The sequence below is a fragment of the Jaculus jaculus genome, chromosome 2, assembly GCF_020740685.1.
Source record: "Jaculus jaculus isolate mJacJac1 chromosome 2, mJacJac1.mat.Y.cur, whole genome shotgun sequence".
Lineage (NCBI taxonomy): Eukaryota > Metazoa > Chordata > Mammalia > Rodentia > Dipodidae > Jaculus > Jaculus jaculus.
Window position 1 is genome coordinate 193444154 of NC_059103.1, and position 18421 is coordinate 193462574.

An 18421-nucleotide genomic window follows, 5' to 3' on the forward strand; every position below is an offset into this window, starting at 1 on the left:
GTAAAGTCAAGGTAAGAATACAGTGAATTGTCACAAATTACACACATCCATGTTAGCAGCACCCACATCACAAGCTGCTAGACACCTTTAAAAAAATTTTTTTTAATTTTAGAGAGAGACAGAGTTGGCACACCAGGGCCTCAGCCACTGCAGTGGAACTCCAGATGCTTGCGCCACCCCGTGGGCATGTGCAACCTTACACTTGTCTCACCTTTGTGCATTACATGGGATCTGGAGAGTCGAGCATGGGTCCTTAGGTTTCGCAAGCAAGCATCTCAACTGCTAAGCTATCTCTCCAGCCCTCTAGACGCTTTCTTTTCCTTCAGTGATAATGCTATTTGGGGTGGGGGGTAGGAGCCAGTATTACAGCTCAAGTGCTACATTACACATACATGCTAAGTATGTGCAGTGCCATGACCCTGAGCCTCCTGATAAGTGCACATTTGTGTAGTAAATACTATCACTTTCCAGAGTGATTGAGCCAATTGAAATTCCCATCAGCTGCATTTGAGAGTTCTAGTTATTTCCTATTCTCACCAGCATGATGTGACATTTTTACATTAATTTTAATAGTTTTTTAAGCATTTTAGCTGAAATCTTCTACAAAAGAACGTATAAACCTATTATAGCTTAATGAAAAAAACCAAGAACACGACATATGTGCCCTGCTCTCACCGCAGCAGCCATGATGTATCTCAGTGAGATGCAAACGTTTGCAGAGGAAAGGGCACACAGGGCCCGGGAGGACCACGGAAACAAGGCCCGGGCTTCCCCGAGCCCCCTGCCATGGCTTGACTCTTCGCACAACACATTGCGACAGCAGACATGAAGTGTGTCCACCAAGAAGCCACGTGATACTGGGCGCTGGTTATGCTGATCCTGTTTTGAAGCTCAGGCTCCCACAGGGAAGGCAGGTGTTCAGGATAAACCACATTATCATTAAAACTCTTTTAGACATGCTGAGCCACTCTTGTAGTTGACAGCGATGGGAACCCTGCCAAAATCCAACTTCTGGACACCAGCCATGGGGCCATCTTACAGTTAGGTCTTCTAAGGGTGACAGGCCCAGGCTCGCTGGGTGAGCTTTGTAATTTGCATAGCCACTTTCACACTAAACATACAGCACTGCCAGTAGCTTTGGAGCCACCCAAACGTTCCAATCACATTTTTCTCGTCACTACCTATATGCAACTGTTGTCCTCTTGTATTATTTCCTTTTCTTTATAGTTTTATAACTTCCTCATGTAACCCTAAGGAAGTATTATTTGCTTTTACAAGACCTAATAGCACACACACACCTGTTTGGGCAGCATTGCTCTTATATATTGGATTTTCTTTTTTTTAATTTTTTTTTTTAATTTATTTGAGATCAACAGAGAGAGAATGGGTGTGCCAGGACCTCTAGCCATTGCAAACAAACTCCAGACGTGTGCACCCCCTTGTGCATCTGGCTAATGTGGGTCCTGGGGAATCGAGCCTCAAACCAGGGTCCTGAGGCTTCACAGGCAAGTGCTTAACTGCTAAGCCGTCTCTGCAGCCCAGATTTTCTTTTTTTAAAATATCTATCTTTTTATTTGCTTGGGTGTCCCTTCTACCCTGTGACTTGGATTGCCTATTTCTCATGGCAAACAGAGCTCTGCACTAAAACAAAGTCTGGCTTCCAGTTTTGAGTCAAGATTGAACATATGACTGGGAGCAAGTTGTTGACCTATGACATTATTTTCTAGGTCAAATTCAGGGCTTGAATATCCCTAGGCAAGTGGACCTCTGAGCTACAGGCCCAGTTTCTCCATTTGCTCAAGTAAAGAAAGGAAAACAACATACCATCTGCTTAGAGATGCAAGCATCAATATGATACTCTGTGAAAATAGCTATGAAATATTCTACTTAAGATAAAATTTGACTTAAAAGTTTTAGATATAAAGATATCAGCAGAAACTGATGTCTAGTACTGTCAGATAGGACAAAATGATGAAATAATCAGGTTTCTCTGCCAGGTTTGTACTTCATGCCGTCATGCAAGTTGTTTAGAATGCCTATAGTGTTGGGTCACATGACAGTCAGTGGTCCCAGTCAGTCCACTCAAGCTAAGAACTTTTACATTTTAAAATGGTTAATAAAAGTCTCTGGCTGGAGAGAGAGTAGGGCACTCCAAGTCCTCCTCCACTGCAGATGAACTCCAGACGTATGCACCACTTTATGCATCTGGCCTTACATGGGTACTAAGGATCGAACCTGGGCTGTCACACTTTACATGTAAGCGCCTTTAACCACCAAACCATCTCTCCAGCCTGTGTTTTTATTTCTTATGCATTCCAGGCTGGCTTTGAACTCACAATACTCCTGTTCCATTCTCCCAAGAGCTAGTAATATAGGCATATGCCACCCTCCCTGGCATGTGTATTGCTTTTTAAAGTTGGAAAACCACTGTAAACTAGATTACCATATTTCCAGTCATGTGATTTTTACTTATTGTACTGTTTTTTTTTTTTTGTAGAATGAATTGTCAGATGGATTAAACAAAAAACGTTTGCAAATTTTATTAAAAGGCTATGGGGAATATCCAACAAAATACAGGTAAAATTTAAATTCTTTCTTTGCTAAATTAATTTTACTCAAAAAAAATTTATTTAAGATAACAACCTTAATTTCAGAATGTTCATTTGGCGCTCTTTACTACGGCTGCCTGAAAATCACACTGCATTTAGTAACCTGGTGGACAAGGGGACTCACGTGGCCTACCTCAACCTTCAGAGGAAGTACCCCATCAAAAGCCGGAAGCTCCTGAGAGTGTTGCAGAGGTATGTTCACACGCTGCAGCCATGCATGAAAACCTTCTGTTTCGAAAAGTCGGTTTGTTCAATTTTGTCATTAAAAAAAAATATATATATATACACGTGTATGTGTGTGTGTGTTCATGTTGTATACTAGGAAGTAGGAATCTTATGATAATCTGAAGAACCCAGAATTTGAAGGCAAAAAAACCAGTTTTGACTCTTTGTTTTACTATATAATAACTGATGAAGATCAGGTCTTAAATCTTTGTCTGAAAATGGGGCCAGTAACAGCAACATCATAAGATTAGCGGGTTAGAATTCTTTGTTGTTGTTTTGTTTTCCAGGGCAGGATCTTGCTCTAACCTAGGCTGACCTGGAATTCACTGTGTAGTCTCAGAGTAGCCTCGAACTCATAGCGATCTTCCTACCTCTGCCTCCCGAGTGCTGGGATTAAAGGTGTGTGCCACCATGCCTGGCTGGGTTAGAATTCTTATACCAGTTTCCAATTTATAGTAAGCTTAGGAAGTACTGACAGTGAAAGCAAATCTTTTATTATTGTTTTGGTGGGGGGGGGTGTTGTTTTTTTATTATTTTTGAGAGAGAGAGAGAAAGAGGCAGAAAGAGAGAATGGGTGTGCCAGGGCCTGTCAGCCACTGTAAAGGAATTCCAGACATGTGTGTTCCCTTGTGCCCATGTGCAACATTGCACACTTGCATCACTGTGAGTCTGGCTCTATGGGACCTAGAGATTTGAACATGCATTCTTAGTCATCACAGGCAAGCACCTCAACCACTAAGCCATCTCTCCAGCCCAGAAACAAATCTTTATAGGGTTTGTTTAGCACTATACACATACAGAAAAATATTAATTTTAAAATGGGAGGGCTTCAAAGATTTCTCAGTGGTTGCAGATGCTTGCTTGCAAAGCCTGATGACTTGGTATCAGTTCCCCAGTACCCACATAAAGCCAGATGCACAAAGTGGTGCATGAGTCTGGAGTTCATTTGCACTGGCAAGAGACTTTGGCGACAATGAAACAGTTTGGGTAGTGGTACAAATAATAGCAGTCAGTTATAACTATAGTGAGAACTGTGAGTTCATGCTAATGTAAATGAATGACTAAAAGTATAAATGTAGGAGAAAGGACAGTGGTAATAAAGATAAAAAGAAGTTTAAGAAATAAAAACAAAATCACAGCAATTATTACTGACTAGAGCCACAAATTTATGTGAAAATCAGCGAACAGAAGTAGCTGAAGGTACAGGGCATGTGTATAGCTGTGGTGGTTAAGTGTAAAGTGACCCCCATGGGCTAGGGGAGTACTTAATCTCCAAGTGGGGGTGCAGTTCTGGTTAAGTGTAAAGTGACCCCCATGGGCTAGTGGAACACTTAATCTCCAAGTGGGGGTGCAGTTCTGGTTAAGTGTAAAGTGACCCCCATGGGCTTGTGGAGTACTTAATCTCCAACTGGAGGGTGGGTCTGAAGTGTGTATCTGCCCCCATGTGCAGTTTCTCTCTCCGTCCGTGGCTGCGACAGTGGGGCTCTGGCTGTGCTCCTTCGATGCTCTCCCCACTGGGATGGACTTCCCCTAGAAACTGTAAGCCAAAAATAAACCCTTCCTTTCCTTTTCTTTAATGATTTATTTTTATTTATTTATTTGAGAGAGAAAGAGAATGGGCACATGAGGGCCTCCAGCTGCTGAAAACACACTCCACATGCATGGGCACCTTGTGCATCTGGCTTACATGGGACCTGGGGAATCAAACCCCAGTCCTTTGGCTTTGCAGGCCAACGCCTTAACCACTAAGCCATATCTCCAGTCCTCCCCCACCACCTTGACCGAGCAATTAAAGTTCCTGTGATGCAGATCACTGTGATATTATATTGTTGCCCCCGTCCCCCCCCAAAATATCAGAGAAGCCCTAGCCATAATGACGGTATCATGAAAAAATCAGAAGACTGACATAAAAAAATGATGGTGGAAAAATAGCACCTTTAGACTAAGTCTATCATTCATAGCTTTGTTTCCATACTAATTTCTTAGTGTTGATAACTGTACAGTATTAGAAATTAATGTTTGAGAAGAATAGGTGAAAGATATATAAACTCTCCCTTTCCCAGGGGTTTTTTGTTCTCTTTTATCTTGTTTTGTTTTGTTTTTCGAGGTAGGGTCTCACTCTGGTCCAGGCTGACCTGGAATTCACTATGTAGTCTCAGGGTGGCCTCAAACTCATGGTGATCCTCCTACCTCTGCCTCCCCAGTGCTGGGATTAAAGGTGTACACCACCACACCCAGCTCTTTCCCAGGTTTTTTGTAAGTGTAAAATCATTTCAAAACAGCATGTTAAGATAAACATTAAAGTTTATTACAGGTAGTACACGGTGGCTCATGACTTTAATCCCAGCACTGAGGAGGCAGAGGTAGGAGGATCACTGTGAGTTCAAGGCCACATAGTAAGACTACATAGTGAATTCCAGGTCAGCCTGAGATACAGTGAGATCCTACCTCGAAAAACAAACAAACAAACAAACAAAAAAAGGATTTATTGTTTTAATGGTTGCTTCTGGAGAGGTGATAGGCAACAATTTCCACCAAATGTGCCTTTTGGGGTTTTTAATGCAAATCTATTATTTATTCACATACAGTTTAATGATGCTATTGTTTTCTTGTCTTTATCTCCTTGTTTTACTTACAGAACCCTATCTGCTTTAGCTCACTGGTCTGTCATCTTTAGTGACATGCCATATCTTCCACTCTTGGCATTTCCATTTGTAAAATTATTCCAGAACAACCAACTCATCTGTTTTGAAGTTGTTGCTACTCTCATAAGTAAGTACTGCAGAGTGCCTTCCGCTGTCCTCCCACACCCCCAGAAGCGTGGTCTCATCAAGCTGGACCTCATGAAGTAGGCTAGATTGGCTAGCCAACAAGTCCTAGAGACCACCTATCTCTGCCTCCCCAGCCTCGTGGTTACATGCATGCGTCACCACGCCTACCTCATTTCCTATACGTTCTCAGATCAAACAAAGGTTCTCATGCTTGCAAGGCAAGTGCTTTCCTGACTGAGCCATCTACTTTTAAAAAATATTTGTAAATACTTTATTTAACCAGGCAGGATGGTACATGCCTTTAATCCTTGTACTCAGGAGGCAGACATAAGAGGATCGCTATGAGTTCAAGGCCAGCCTGGGCTAGAGTGAGACCCTACCAAGAAAAAAAATGTATTTATTTATTTATAAGCAGAGAAAAGAGAGAGAGAGAGCGTATGGGCTTGCCAGGGCCTGCTACCACAGCAAACAAACTCCAGATGCATGGGCCACTTTGTGCATCTGGCTTTATGTAGCACTTGTTCAGTAATAAATAATAGAAACTCCAGAATTGGAAAGCCTTAGGTACTGTGATATTCTGCCAAAGGGTATAAACACATCAATAAAGGTTGAGGACTCCTAATCCAAAAGTTTTTGAGTTCCAGCGGATTTTCAGACTTTGGAGCATTTTAGACTTTGATATTAAAGATGCTCACCTGTAAAAGTCCACGCAAATGTTCCCCAGTCCACAAAGGTCTGAAATCTGAAACACTTCTGCCCAACCGTTTCAGGAAAGGAATACTCAGCCCAGGTTTCAAACAAAACAGCAGACACCCATAAGCAAAGGAGAGGCTAAGCATAGGCTCACTGAACAGAACAAAGTGATGGTATTTTGATGGCTGGAAGGTGGTGGCTGCCCCGATTACACAGAGCAGTGAGTTAGTCCAAGGAGCCTATGCAGTGGTCTGGCTCCTGTCAGACTGCTGCTGTCACTAGTGGATCTAGTTCTCAGAGTCAAGTTTACTGAAACTGCCACTCATCAATTACGTTTAAAACCAGTTCTTGTGGGTACTTATTCTCTTTGTTTTTCAAAAACAGCATCTAACTCTGTAGCACAGGCAGACCCTAGACTCGTGGTTATCGTCCTGCCTCAGTCCCTGTAGTGCTAGGATTACAGCTGTGAGCTCCTGTGTCCTACTTGATTACTTTTTATGACTATAAAACAGTGTCTTTCTAGGATTGAGAATGTTCTAGTTGTCATTATAATATTTAATACATAGAGATACAATATGCACACAATATTTTTTATCTATTACTATCAGTATGTACAAGTGTAATTTTAAACATCTCCCAAGCTTTTCTAGTTTTGATTACATATCAATTTTAGTAGTTTTAAGAAGATAAGCGTGTAACATTGAATATATATCTTTAAATTTTTTTGTTTTGTTTTTCAAGGTAGGGTCTCACTCCAGCCCAGGCTGACCTGGAATTCACTATGTAGTCTCAGGGTGGCCTCGAACTCACGGCGATCCTCCTACCTCTGCCTCCCAAGTGCTGGGATTAAAGATGTGCGCCACCACACCCGGCCTGACATTGATCATATTTAATACAGATGTATATAATACTTTTATTAGTGACTTGCTTATTAGTTCAAATATGAATGTTCAGTGTTGAATAAAATAATGGAATTCTAGAATTGGAAAGCCCTCATGAACTGTATGTAATATAATATTCTGCTGATAAAGGCTTCTTTCACTAATTTGAGATAGCAGATCTGAACATCACAGGATACAAACAACCTTTGTTGCTATGACAAAATACCTGACAAGCAGCTTAAGGAAGGAAGGCTTATTTTCACTCACTATGTGAGGATACAGACCATCATGGTGGGGAAAATATTGCAGTTGGGAGGCACAGAGAGAATCTTGGCATTTTACTTGTTTTTGTCCTTCTTACTCAGTTTTGCACCCTATCCCTGAAATGGTGAGTCTTCCCACCCTAGTTAAACCTCTCTAGTCTCTTATAGACACACTTGCAGGATTGTCTCTTCTGTGCTTGTAAATCCCATCAAGTTGACAGTCAAGATTAACTATCACACATAACCTTTTCTAAACACATCCCTTTTGTTAATTAGGAGACCAACCACATAGAAGCCAGAAGGATGAGAAATGCTGTGGAAAGTGTGTGTACATGTGCACACGTGTATCTGTGTGTTTGTGTTTTTTAATTGATACCTCTTCATTGACTACTCTGAAAATAGGCAAAATTTCTAATATACCTAAGCTGTTATGTTAGCATGAGGAAAATTTTTAGACCTCTTACTCTAGAAATTAAAGAGTGTGCTATTTCTTATTTATTCATCTGTATATTGAGGACAAGAAAAGTGACTTTGCTGGGTCTGCTGGTGCAGGCCCATAATCCTAACTGCTTGGGAAGCTGAGACAGGAGGATCACAAGTTCAAGGCCTGCCTGAGCTACAGAGCAATTTGAAGGCCAGCCTGGACAACTTAGGCCCTATCTTAATAAACTTAATTAATTAGTTAAATTCTTCAGAAGGGCTATGGATATAGCTCAGTTGTAAGGCATTCTGAGCATGCCAATATTTAAGCAAGTAAAAAATACAAGTCCTGGCCAGGTGGTGCATACTTATAGCCCAGAATTGGTAGGCTGAGGCAGGAAGATCAGAAGTTTGACATCAGCCTGGGCTATGTAGTGAGAATTGTATAACAAGGAGGGGTGGAATCCTTTAATAACATGGTAAAGTATTTTCAGATTTATTTCTGGTGTTTTTCCCGTTCATAGCCAACTGGTGTCAACATTGGTTTGAATACTTTCCTAACCCTCCTATCAACGTTCTTAGTATGATTGAAAATGTCTTGGCGTTTCATGATAAGGAACTGCTACAGCACTTCATAGATCATGATATAACTTCCCAGGTAAGACGTGCAAGGTTTTTAGAATAACATAGTTTGTTTTGAGAGGTAACATTGATACTGGCATAAATAAAACAGTATTTCCACAAGGAATAATAACAAGCATACCATATTTTATGTTTTTAGAAATTTTTTTTTATCAAACTGCCTTTCTGAAAGTCTATAAGAGAGGCTCAGTAGCTAAAGGTTAGTTGGCTTGAAAATATATAAAGAGAGTCTGGATATGAGCTTGGGATGCAGCTCAGTGAGGGGACACCTGCCTAGTGTGGGTGAGGCCCCAGCACTGGATGGGGGAGCCAAATTAAGTAGTTCTTTTCATAATTGTGTACTTAATATAGTGAATAATTCCATAGCTCAAACCAAATGTGAAACAGTATTATCCATGGCTCTGAATAAAGTAATGCTTCTTTATTTCAGCTATATGCATGGCCTCTTCTTGAAACCGTGTTCTCAGAAGTACTGACAAGAGAGGAGTGGCTCAAACTGTTTGATAATGTCTTCTCCAACCATCCATCCTTCCTCCTGATGGCTGTGGTAGCCTATAATACATATTCTAGAGCGCCTCTGCTCCACTGCACTCTTAAGGATGATTTTGAGGTAAATACCCTGCTCATAAGAGAAGGCTCTTTGGTCTGGGAGTATAGCTCAGGGGCAAGAGTGCTTGCCTAGCTCTCCTGAGACTGGCTTCCATCCCCAGCACCACTGAAAAAGAATTTCTCAAATTTTTGTTATTTCAAGTGGAAAGTACATTTATTGAGTACCTATTGTATGCCTGACATTGATGCTAGGTGTTAGAAGTATAGTAGTTGAACAAAATCCCTGGCCTTATTTTTTTTTTTTTTATTTTGTTTTGTTTTCTGAGGTAGGGTCTCACTCTAGCTCAAGCTTACCTGGAATTCACCGAGTCTCAGGGTGGCTTTGAACTCACAGCAATCCTCCTACCTCTGCCTCCTAAGTACTGGGATTAAAGGTGTGTGCCACCATGCCCAGCCCTTAGCCTTATTTTTGTTGAATTTTATGTGTGTGCATGCGTGTGTGTGCACATGTGCGTGCGTGTGTGTGTGTGTTTGTGTGTGTGTTTGTGTGTGTGTGGTAGAGGCTAGAGGACAGCCTCAGAGTATTGGTCTGCTCCTTCTACCTTCTTGGAGACAGGAGTTGTCTTGTTTTGCCCCTGGGAAGGCCAGTCTAGCTGGCCCATAGCTTTGGCACTCTCTTGGATCTGCCTCCCAGTGCCCTAGACATGTTGTGATTACAACTATGTATGCCACTCTGCATGAGACTTCACATGAGTGTTGTGGGCCAAACCCAGGTCTGTGGGCTTTCAGAGATAGTGTCAGAGCATCTGTGCAGCCCATCACTGACCTTTCATATTTTATATATAAACAGACAATGAAACATGCTGTTAGTTTGTTGTTGTTTTTGGGGGGGAGGGGAAGGAGACAGAGTCTCATGTAGCTCAGCCTGGCCTTGAAGTGTCTGTTTTGCAGAAGATGAACTGAATCTCTGCCTCCACCTCCCAAATTCTGGGGTGAGGGGGTGAGCCACTACTCCCAGCCAGGAGGCTGTTAGTCTTACAGTGTTGGTAAATGGTCATAATTTGGGAGGTTTGTGCTTCTGTGCCTTCATGGAGAATATTGACTGTTGTACTCATTTGTTCTGTTCATGACCTCAGCCATGATCCATCTGAGTGTAGTCGGGATGGATGTGTTTGCAAGGTGGTCACTGAGAGATTCCTTTGCTGGGCTGGTTTTGGATCTTTGAGACTCAGTCTTACTGTATATATTGTATATAGCCCAGGCTGCCTTCAAACTCAGAGAGTAGCCCAGACCATCCTGGACTTTGATGTGATCCTCCTGCCGCATCCTCCCAAGTGCTAGAATTATATACATGTGCCACACCCAACAAAATTTAAAGTAGAGAGCTGAGCACACACCTTTAATCCCAGTACTGGGGAGGCAGAGGTAGGAGGAATACCATGAGTAAGGTCCATCTGGGCTTGAATGAGATCCTTGAAGGCTTGATGCCTTGAAAAAAAGTTAGGAGGTAATATGATGGAGAATGGAATTTCAAAGGGGAAAGTGTCAGGGGGGGGGAGGGAGGGGATTACCATGGGATTTTTTTTATAATCATGGAAAATGTTAATAAAAATTTTTAAAAAAGAATCAAAAACAAAATAACAACAACAAAAAGTTAGGTGCTGAAGAGATGGCTCAGTGGTTAAAGCACTTGCCTGTGAAGCCTAAGGACCCAGGTTCAGGTTCGATTCCCCAGGACCCATGTAAGCCAGATGTACAAGATGGCACATGCATCTGGAGTTAATTTGTAGTAGCTGGAAGCCCTGCTGCACCCATTCTCTTTTTCTATCTGCCTCTCTCACTCTCAAAATAAAATAAATTAAATATATTTTTAAAATTAAAAAATAGAATGTTACAGGCTGGAGAGATGGCTTAGCGGTTAAGTGCTTGCCTGTGAAGCCTAAGGACCCCGGTTCGAGGCTCGGCTCCCCAGGTCTCACGTTAGCCAGATGCACAAGGGGGCGCACGCGTCTGGAGTTCGTTTGCAGAGGCTGGAAGCCCTGGTGCGCCCATTCTCTCTCTTTCTCTCTATCTCTTTCTCTCTATCTCTTTCTCTCTGTGTCTGTCACTCTCAAATTAAAAAAAAAAATAGAATGTTATAAAATTTGGACTTATCATTATCCAACTTCCACTTTTCATCATTCTTGTGGAGAGATTGTATTGATTTGTTTTTATTTTGTGTTAGCAAGATATGCATGTTTGTCTTAGAATTTGGATCTGTCAGCAGAGCAAGATTATGTATACTTGTTTCAGATACTTTTAAGTAATCAAATTAATTTATTTTCAAAGGCTAAATTATTTTTCAATTTGCTTATTTTGGATTTTGGATTTCTAAAACAAATCTAAGCATAAAAATTGTTCCATTAGCCAGGTGTGGTGGCACACGCCTTTATTCCCAGCACTCAGGAGGCAGAGGTAGGAGGATCACTGTGAATTCAAGCCTGCATAGTGAATTCCAGGTCAGCCTGCGCAAGTGAGACACTACCTCAAAAAAACCAAAACAAGTGTCTGGAGAGATGGCTTAGTAGTTAAGGCATTTGCCTTTCAAAGTCTAAGGACCCAGGTTCAATTCCCCAGTACCCACATAAGCCAGATGCACAAGCTAGCGCATGCATCTGGAATTTGTTTGCAGTGGCGAGAGGCCCTGGCTTACCCATGCCCTCTGTCTCATATACACACACACAAATAAATAAATAAATGAAAGAAAAACATTTTTTATTTTTTAACAATTTATTTTTTTATTTATTTTTATTTTTACTAACATTTTCCATGATTATAAAAAATATCCCATGGTAATACCCTCCCTCTCCCCCCCACACACTTTCCCTGTGAAATTCCATTCCCCATCATATTACCTCCCCATCTCAATCATTGTACTTACATATATACAATACCAACCTATTAAGCACCCTCCTCCCTTCCTTTCTCTTCCCTTTATATCTCCTTTGAAAAACATTTTTTTAAAAAAGGAAGGAAGGAGGGAGGGAGGGGAAGAGCAAGAAAGAGAGAAAGAGAGAGAGAATGTTCCATTGCTGAAGCCTAGACAAGGTATCATGTATTATGTATTCCAGGCTGGCCTGAGACTCAGTATGTAGCAAAGGATGACCTTGGACTTCTGATCATCCTGCCTCCACCTCCCGGCTCTGGTCTTATGGGCAGTCCTACTGCTCCCAGGTTTTGTGGTGCTGGGACTCAAACCCTGTGATTTGTAACTACCAGACAAGCACGCTACCAACCTAGCTACATCCACAGCCCCTAATTTCAAATTTTCATAGTATACTTGTGACAGTCAATTTTGAAAATTTGAAACTGAATCTCTATTTTAAAACTTGGTATATCCATTAACTTCTGTTTGCTGGGACGGAACACCAGACAATAAACAGCTGATGAAAGGAAAAGGTTTATTTCCAGCTTAGAGTTTCAAGAGGCTGTTTCATCGTGGCAGGAGCAGGTGTCCAGGCATCCTATCTCATCAGCAGGGAGGAAGTAGAGAGAGCTAAGTGCAGCTAGCATGGCTGAGCTTGACACCCCAAGGCTGGCCTCAGCAGCACACCGCCCAAAAGCTCCAGCAGCTGGGGATTAAGTTAGAGGCTAAATCACAAACTCGTGAAGCTATGGGGACACTTTACCTCCCAACTACCACCTTGGGTTAAGAGAAGTTTCAGTGACCTGGGGCTGTAGCTCAGCGGTGGAATGCTCGCTTAGCCTGTGCAAGTCCATGGACTTGGTCCATAGCACCACACACATATCCACACATCCAAGCATGGCAGCCTGTAATCTGGTCAGTTGGTAGGCTGACGTAGGTATAGTCCTGTAGTCCTAGCGCTCAGGAGGCTGAGACAGGAGGAGCTTGGGCCATATAGCAAGTTTGAGGACAGCCTGAGCCACATAGTGAATCTTCTCCTCAAAGGCCAAACAAAAGTATAGCAGTTACTTCCTCTTTGCTGGGACAGAATACCCAGCCAGAAACCGTGTGGTGATGGAGAGTTTATTTCAGCTTCTAGTTTCAGAGAGTAGAGTGCATCACGGTGGGACAGGAATGGCAGCAGGGACTTGAGGCAGATGGCCGCATTCAGATTCATGCTGGGTAGCTTGCTTCTCCTTCCTTCTCCTTCCTTCTTTTGTCATTCATCTTTCTTCATTCTTTCTTTTTCTTGTTGTTCTTGTTTGTTTCTTTTTGTTTGTTTGTTTGTTTTTGTTTATTTGAGAGTGACAGAGAGAAGGAGGCAGAGAGAGAGAGAATGGGCGCGCCAGGGCCTCCAGCCACTGCAAACGAACTCCAGATGCCTGTGCCCCCTTGTGCATCTGGCTAACGTGGATCCTGGGGAATCGAGCCTCGAACTGGGTTCTTAGGCTTCACAGGCAAGCGCTTAACCACTAAGCCATCTCTCCAGCCCTTCTTGTTTGTTTTTCAAGGTAGGGTCATGCTCTAGCCCAGGCTGACCTACAATTCACTATGTAGTCTCAGGGTAGCCTTGAACTCAGTGAACCTCCTACGTCTGCATCCCCAGTGCTGGGATTAAAGGTGTGTGCCACCATGCCCAGCAGCTTTTCCTTAAAAAAAAAAAAAAAAAACTATTAGGCTGGAGAGATGGCTCAGCAGTTAAGACATTTGCTTATAAAGCCTGACAACCTGACTGGTTCCTCAGTTCCCGCGTAAAGCCAGATTCACAAAGTGATGCATGCATCTGGAATTCATTTGCGGTGACAGGAGGCCCAGGTGCACTCATTCTCACTCATTCGCTCTCTCATGTAAGTACTACTTACTAACTGAATGCACAGCTGGAGCTCACTCACTCATGCTGTCAAATATGTAAGTATGTTATTAAATTTTTAACAATTTATTTACAAGCGAAGAGAGAGAATGGTCATAGCAAAGACATCTTGCCACTGCAAACAAACTCCAGCTTCCTGTACCACTTTGTGCATCTGGTTTTACATGGGTATTGGGGAGTCAAACCTGGGCAAGTGTGCATCTTCAACTGATGAACCATCTCTCCAGCCTGCTTTCTCCTTTTTACACAGTCTGTGAACCCGGCCCATCGGAACCCACCCATAGTTTGGGTGGGTCCTCCCACCTCAACTAACCTAGTCTAGAAAATGTCTCACAGATATAACCAGAGAGCTGGAGATATGGTTCAGCAGTTAAATGTCTTGCTGCAAAGCCTGATGGCCAGGATTGGATTCCCCAGTACCCTCAAAGCTTAATGTACAAAGATGGTGCATGCATCTGAAGTTCATTTTGTGCTCATTCATTTTCTCTCTGCTTGTAAATAAATAAGATTTCTTTTAAAGATACGAGATTTGGGGAGAGAGGGATGGCTTAGCAGTTAAGGCATTAGCCTGCAAAGCCAAAGCACCCAGATTCAATTCCCCAGAACCCACGTTAGCCAGATGCACAAGGTGGCACATGCATGTGGAGTTCATTTGCAGTGGCTGGAGGCCCTGGTGTGCCCATTCTCTCTCCCTTCCTCCCTCTCTCTCTCTCTCTCTCTCTCTCACTCTCTCTCTCTCTCTCCCCCCCCCTTTGTCAAGTAAATAAATAAAAATAAAATATTTTTTTTAAAAATATGAGATTTATTTCCTTGGTGATTCTAAATCTTGTCAAGTATACAACCAGAGATTAACCATCACAAAAAGATTTGGCAATTTACAAAAAAGAAAAACTCTTAACAATAGATTTATAGTTATATCTTGAACTCTTGTTTGAATTCTGTCTCATAATGTCTATGTCAGGTAAATCTCTATTTAAACATCACATTTTCTTACAGTATTTCTTTCACCATCGGAATAACCTGGATATAAGTGCTGTGGTTAGAGAAGTGTATCGTCTCATGGAGACCACGCCTGCTGACATTCATCCAAATAGCTTGCTTAGTGGTTTTGCTGCACTAACCAAAGGGCAATACCCAGTGTTTAACCAGTATCCGAAGTTTATTGTGGACTACCAGACACAGGAGCGAGAAAGAATAAGGAATGATGAGTTGGATTACTTGAGAGAGAGGTGAGCATGGGATATACCTGGTCTCTGCCACAAATGACATGTCGTCAAGTGTTTAAATATTCTTAAGCATTTCTGTAAAATCAAAGTTTGAAGACTAGTGATGTCTTTCACGATGCTTAATTCTTATACCTGGAAATAAAATCATGTATTGTACAGTAATCCAGATGGACATTTTGTATCTTGATTTGTTTGTATTATTGCCCTTTCTTGTTTACATTGTCATAATAGTAAATATTGTCTACTTAAGGCAGACGGTTGAAACCATGCAAGCAGAAGTAGAAGAGCAAAGAGCTGAGGATGAGGCTTGGTACCAGAAGCAAGAGCTGCTTCGCAAGGCCGAGGAGACCAGAAGAGAGATGCTCCTGCAGGAGGAGGAGAAGATGGCACAGCAGAGGCAGAGGTACACTGCCTGCCTTGGAAGGTGTAGACACAGGAGCTAGGGGGGTAATTTTCTTTCATTTCTTTAGTTAGTGGCACCATTTGTAGAATTATCAAGCCTAATTTCCATTAAACAAATACTTCAGTATGCAGTAAAATTAATCCCAAACCTATAATGAATATGATAACACTGCACTGATTTTTCAGAAGTCCTACAAGTGCTAATGTTCTATGAAGGACATTATTTAGAAATAATCAGTTTAAACCAGGCATGGTGACTCACATCTGTAATCTTAGCAGTCTAGAAGGCTGGGGCAGGAAGATTGACGTACGTTTGAGGCCAGTCTGGGCTGCGTAGTGGGTTCCAGACTAGCCTGGGCTATAGAGTAAGACTCTCTAAAAGGAAAATAAGCATCGTACAGTAGGCAGAAGTGTGTTGTAATGGAGTGCTGGGTAAATCTCCTTTTGTGGAATGTAATTTTTTAAATTATGTTTTAATAATATTTTAATCTTAACTATATTAGCTAATAATGAGAAGTTCAAAAATATGGTAAACTGTTTAATTAAAATTATGGGCTATGCAATTAGACTAAGCCTAATACTGGGAAAGTCATTTGTTTTATTTTGTTGTTGTTGTTTTATTTTTGTTTTGGGAGGTAAGGTCTGTCTCCCTGTGGCCCAGGCTGACCTGGAATTTTCTATGAAGTCTCAGGGTGGCATCAAATTCTCGGCAATCCTCCTAGGATCTCTGCCTCCCAAGTGTGGGGATTAAAGGCATGTGCCATCACATCTGGCTGTTTTTATTTTGTTTTATCTGGTCTTTTTGCTTGTTTTATTTTTTTGTCTTTGAAACAAGGTCTTCCTGTATAGCCCAGGCTGGCCTTGAACTCAAACATCTGCTGCTTCCACCTCCCTAGTTCTGGGATGGCAGCAAGTGCCACCGTACACAGCTTGGGAAACTATTCAGTCGGTTTTTATCTTACTCTTACTCTGGAAACCAGTTTTCTAGTGTTGATTAAACACACTTACAGAACTGAGCTGCTAGTCTTCTACTACAATTATAATTGGAAACCAGTATATATCATGTTTGGACCAGTGGAACATTTTATTGGGATAATTCCCTCAAGCAAAGAATACCACTCGTATTAACATGACTTGACAGGGCGGGGGTGTAGCTCAGTGGCGAGCACTTGCCGAGTGTCTGAGAGAGCCCTGGGTTCCCTCCCTGCCCTGGGAAGTCAACAAAAGATTGGAGACTTGATTGTCCGACAGGTAGACCTGTTAGAATTTTGTGTATGAAAAGGACAGCCAATTACATGTGGCCACTTGTCACCTTCCTGAATACAGCTTTGTCACTTGGCATCATTTGATTAGTGTACTGTATGCAGGGCTCTGTTGCAGCATCACCTGTTAAACTAGCCCAGCACATCAAGCTAAGCAGCAGGCAGACTGTTGTTAAAAAAAGAAAAAATGAGTGCTCCTCAATATATTTGTATGTCAGACTAGCTGCCGTGAGGAGAGAGCTGAGAATAAAGGAACTCCACCTCCAGGATGCGGCGAGAAGGCGCTTGCTGCAGGTGCAGCAAGATCAGCGTGAGGCGGAGCTCCGAAGACTAGAGGATGAAATTGAGAGAAAGGTTTGTTGATTCTTTCCTGTTGCTGTTGGTGGTGGGCTTTGTTTTGTCTTGTTTTTAAGGTAGGGTCTCACTGTAGCCCAGGCTGGCCTCGAACGCACACTGATCCTCCTACTTCTGCCTCCCAAGTGCTGGGTTTAAGGCGTTCACCACCACTCCCAGCTCCAGGTTTATTAAATGTTTGTTTTATTAAATAACTTATTTATTTGAGAAAGAGGCAGATAGAGAATAGGCAACCAGGGCTTCTAGCTTCTGCAAACAAACTCTAGACACATGCACCACCTTGCACATCTGGCTTTATGTGGTTACTGGGGAACTGAGCCCGGGTCCTTAGGCTTTGCAAGCGTGCGCCACCACAACCAGCCAAGCTGCTTCTTTCTAAAAGTTACGTCACTTGACCCAACACCATCTGTTAAATACTAACAAAGTTGTTTGCCAACTGAATCACTGTATGTTAGACTGCCTTACATATTTCATCTTCTCCCTTAGTCTGTTCCTATGCCAAAACCACACTGAGTGACAGTAACGTTGGTTTAACCCAGGCCCGCTCATGGCTCTTCCTCAGTATGCCCAAACATGACAAATCATTTGATCTCTCCCCACCTCCTCCATCCTTTTGAATTTTTATTGGTATTTCACTGAATTTATGTGTTAATTTTAGAAGTATCAAACCTAGTTTTGATAAAATACTGGTTTTTTGTTTGTTTGTTTGCTTGTTTTGGTTTTTGGTTTTTTTAAGAGGGAGAGAGAATGGGTACACAGGGCCTGTAGCCACTGCTGATGAACTCCATACACATGCACCACCTTGTGCATCTGGCTTACATGGGTCCTGGAGAATCAAACCTAGGTCCTTTGGCTTTGCAGGCAAGTGCCTTAACTGCTAAGCCATTTCTCCCCCCAAATACTGTTTTTTTTAAAGCATTTTAAATTCATATATTTGAAATCTTTTCAGTATAATACTTTCTTTTATTAACTCCAATTAATTTTAGTTGGTTTTTACAATCTGTGACTTTTAAATTACCTCATCTAGTAAATTTAGTTAATAGTTCATTATTCTAAAAAGTATATTCTTGCTGGGCATGGTGGTGTACGCCTTTAATCCTAGCACTCAGGAGGCAGAAGTAGAAGGATTGCCATGAGTTCAAGGTCACCCTGAGACTCCATAGTGAATTCCAGGTCAGCCTGGGCTAGAGTGAGACCCCACCTCGAAAAACCAAAAAAAAAAAAAAAAAAGTATATTCTTTCCCAAAAGTAATGCTCAGAACTCTGAGGTCTTTACCCAAACTCTTCTGAGCTAGGGCAAGACATTTTTT

The 18421-nt window shown here is 42.0% G+C and overlaps 1 protein-coding gene across 1 annotated transcript in view; it reads left to right on the plus strand.

The window, feature by feature from the left end:
* Tbc1d31 (TBC1 domain family member 31) overlaps positions 1-18421 on the plus strand; it is a 79367-nt gene that overhangs the window by 36168 nt on the left and 24778 nt on the right. Inside the window, exons 9-16 of the mRNA XM_045143319.1 lie at positions 2498-2577; positions 2655-2801; positions 5473-5606; positions 8387-8520; positions 8935-9114; positions 14864-15096; positions 15344-15496; positions 16976-17111. Coding sequence (XP_044999254.1) covers positions 2498-2577; positions 2655-2801; positions 5473-5606; positions 8387-8520; positions 8935-9114; positions 14864-15096; positions 15344-15496; positions 16976-17111 — 1197 coding nt within the window. The remainder of the gene's footprint in view (positions 1-2497; positions 2578-2654; positions 2802-5472; positions 5607-8386; positions 8521-8934; positions 9115-14863; positions 15097-15343; positions 15497-16975; positions 17112-18421) is intronic.